The following is a 3,548-nucleotide window of genomic DNA, read 5'->3' as shown; positions in this document are numbered from 1 at the left end:
CCGCGCGGGTGGGCAGCCCCAGGGCTGCAGGAGGACACTGGGCCAGGGGATGTGACGAGCACATGGGGAGCAGCAGGGATGGGGATGGCTGGGGGGGGGGCGAGGACAGGGCGAGGCAGTGCTTGGGGGACTCGGGTGGGGAGGAAAAGCCATGGGGACATCTTCGTGAGGGGCCACGGCTCTGCGTGTGCTCAGAGCAGGCTCTTGTGGCATCCTGAGCGCGAGCTGAACGCCAGCGGGGCAGAAACGTGCCCGGTTCAACCAGACACTGCAATCAGGGGAGACTACGAAGTCTCCGATGTCGTGTGACAGCCAAATACAAGCACGTTAAACTGCCAAGCCCCAGACCAGACACTTCGGCTCACAACGGCAGCAAACCCCCCGATTTCACCTACTTCACACCCAAAATGGATCGAGCAAAGCGGTACAAACACCACGACAACTTTCACCAGGGTTTGTATGCAGGGGCTGAGGGCAGTTCACCAAATCAATCCACTTTCACATCCAACCTCCCATCTCTCCAAGCAGGAACAGAGCACCCTGGTCACCCCGTGGGTCTGGGGAGCCTTGGCAAGACCCCGCTCCCTTCGCCCAGCGCCGTCCCCCCATGGCTCTGCGCTCCCGGCAGGCCTTAAGCTGCATTTTGAGGGCTAACCCGTAATTTTAAGTGATGCTGGGAGTCGGTGTAACCCAAAGACAAACTGGACAGATGTGAGCGGCCAACGGGAAATGCCATGTACAGAAAGCTGAGCCTGAGATCTGGGAGGGCTTAATGAGCAGGACTGGGAATAAAAGCCTTCTGCTACAAGAACAGAAACAAGCCAAAAAGCATCCCTGAGAAGGAAACCCCAAAACAGCTAGGAGAGGATAACTGAGATTAAAAAAACTAAACTCAACCTGTAAAACGCTCTTCTCTGGTGAAAATCAGGTAAGAAGAAGAGGCTGGAAGCCGAGCTGGCAATCCCTCCAGCTCCTGAGAAACCGGAGCTCAGCTCCAAGCCTGGCACTGGCTGTACTCAGAAGCCAATCCAGGATTTTTTTGGAACAAGGGACGGAAATCAAACAGAAAGCCAACCAGTTACCTACAAAGGCACTGCCAAAACCACACACTCTCTCCCTTTTCATGCCTTCTGCCCCAGCAGCCAGGGGTAAAATAGCGAACAAGACAGTTGGCTCATTTATTTCCAGTCCCCTGAAGTCACGCCAGCTGGTTTGCTCCACTTTGATGCCCGTAAAAGCGTCCCTTGGTGATGTAGCGTCCTTTGGAAATCCCTCTAGCCCAGAAGGCCTCGTCTGCAGGAGGTGGTGACCTTTATGGACTATAAGAGAACGTCCCTAAAAAGCCACTTACCTGCCCCCCCTGCAAGGCAGCCTCTAAGCTGTCCTCAAAACACCCCGTTCGGTTTGGACACCTACCTGCCTGGCTCCTGCCCCAAAACGGCTCGTGGACCTAAGGAGAGGGGAGGATTTTGCAAGCTTGGCCTCAAACCGTGCTAGTTCTGGAGCAACTGTGCAGGGTTCGTTCAAAACTCTCGTAGCGCCCATGAAGGACGTTTGTGCATCGCAGCTGCCCTCTGCGTTTTGTATTTTCTCCACTGCTCTTAGACCACGTGCTCAGGCTTTTCCTCCACACTTGTGTAAGCGAGGACCTCACCCTGCACGTGAAACAGAGCTATGTTTCTTGCACATCATAGGACTCCAAGAGCTGGGAGTTTATGAAAAACCACCCAATTATACAGGGTTTGAAGCAAAAGCTCACAACACCGCTTATTTTTCTCCCTGTTTTCTGTTTTCTCTCATAAACTCTTCAAAATATTCCAAATTTGAAATATCCCACGGCAGCACGTCCCTGTCCCTCCGGACAGCTCGCCCTGGGAGCCCAGCACGTCCGGGGCTGCGGCTCGTGCAGATGCTCAGCGACAGCTCTCCTCTCCTTTTCACAACTTGCACAAGTTTCAAAACTTTCGGGGACGTTTCGTGCCAAACCAGCACACAAGAGCGCCCAGTCCAGCCGTCCCTCAATGCCCTCGCTGACCAGCTGCCGGCTGGGGACAGCGATGACAGGGACACGAGGAGCAGAAATCACATCTCCTCTTCCAACATCCCACTCCTGGCTACCACCCGCTAACCCTGGGCTTCACAGGCACTTGCAGGAGACACGAACCCGACGGCGCTCGGTGTTACGGCCGGCACTGTGGCTGCGTGCCCCTGCAGCAGGTTACCACAGTTTTGGGCTGACTCAGCCGGGTGGAAACGTCGTGCTCTTTAGAAACGGGGACCGGGGACGGCCTGCCGATGGACTCGAGGCTTCTCCGGACCAAGACCTGGCTTGGAAAGGATGCTCCCTGCGCCAACCAGGCTGCTGCATCTGAGGGGGCCAGCAAAGCGACTGCAGGAAAGGCCCCTGTCTCCCCAGTCCGCATCAAGCCTAATTCGCCCCAACAAAGTGAACCCTGGCAGACGTTTCCACCTCCAGCACTCTCCCAGGGAGAGCAATGCGGTATCTTTCTTCACCACGGAGTATCCTTCACTCCGCCTCATCGCTTTCAGTCCATCTAAACCAGAAGGAAGGGCTAAAAAAAGGGGCTTTTCTACTTTTAAAGGTGCTGATAAGATGTGGCGCAGGGAAAAACGCTCTCCCGAATGCAGGTATGTTCATACTGCGGACAGCTGGAGTTCATTCCCCTTAGCAATAAGTTATACCCCTCTGTTAGCAATTACAGCTTCAACCCCCTCAAGGGAAACATTTAGGGCGCAGGCGTTTCCCTGTGAGGCCACCGATTTTGGGTGCCTGGTCTGAGATACATCTCTGGGGTCCGGCCCTCGTCCTGGGTGCAGGTGCCCCGCGGCATCCAGGGCTGCCGTCAGCAAGATAAAGGCAGCGAGCGCCTCTCCGCACCCGCAGAGGGGATCTGCCCAGCATAAGCAGACAGGAGAAAAATCTCCTTGGGCCTGGAGATTCCTGGATAGAGAAATCAGCTCTCCGTCAGAGCGACAGCCCCTAGGAAGCAGGTCTCCCGGGGCTCGTCCACTCGCAAGCCTCCATCCCGGAGGCCGTGACACAGGAGACAGCAGATGGTCTGAACTCGTTTAAGCCTTTCCATCCTTTGATGTAACACTTAGCTACCAACACGATAAATAGGCGGCGAGACACCCGCCTCGTTAAGCCAGACGCACGCCTCTCGAAAGGGAGAGGCCGTCTCCATCCCTCCCCTTCTGTTCCCAGGGACCGGCTCTCCGCAGCCCCAAGGTTCTGGGGCTTTTTTGGCCCAGCACAGCCCTCGCCGGTAGGTCGAAGCGAGGAGCAGAGGCACGCTGAGACCCGATGCACTCGCACCCCCTCGTTTTGGCAGCCGTCCCCCCAACCCCTGAGCTCGTCCCCTCCGCCCCATCCACCTCCACGGAAAGAATAAACCCAGTTCCTTACCGAGCTTGGGCAGCTCTGCCGGCGGGTTTATCCTCGTCTCCGTCCTGCTTTCTTTGCTGGCAGCGGGTTTGTTAGAGCCTGCAGTTTTCCTTCCACCTTTACAGGCATAGGAATCCGCCAT

At 56.1% G+C, this 3,548-nt stretch overlaps 1 protein-coding gene across 1 annotated transcript in view; it reads right to left on the bottom strand.

Annotated features, from left to right (window-relative positions):
* Nucleotides 1-3,548, bottom strand: part of ZNF512B (zinc finger protein 512B) — a 25,673-nt gene extending 22,125 nt beyond the window's left edge. The window contains exons 1-2 of the mRNA XM_009324964.1: nt 3,428-3,548; nt 2,806-2,912 (exon numbers count right to left, since the gene is read on the bottom strand). Of these exons, the coding sequence (XP_009323239.1) occupies nt 2,806-2,912; nt 3,428-3,548 (228 nt within the window). The remainder of the gene's footprint in view (nt 1-2,805; nt 2,913-3,427) is intronic.

The sequence above is a fragment of the Pygoscelis adeliae genome, unplaced genomic scaffold, assembly GCF_000699105.1.
Source record: "Pygoscelis adeliae isolate BGI_AS28 unplaced genomic scaffold, ASM69910v1 Scaffold786, whole genome shotgun sequence".
NCBI classification, from domain to species: Eukaryota; Metazoa; Chordata; class Aves; order Sphenisciformes; family Spheniscidae; genus Pygoscelis; species Pygoscelis adeliae.
This window is presented reverse-complemented; position numbering and strand designations above follow the sequence as displayed.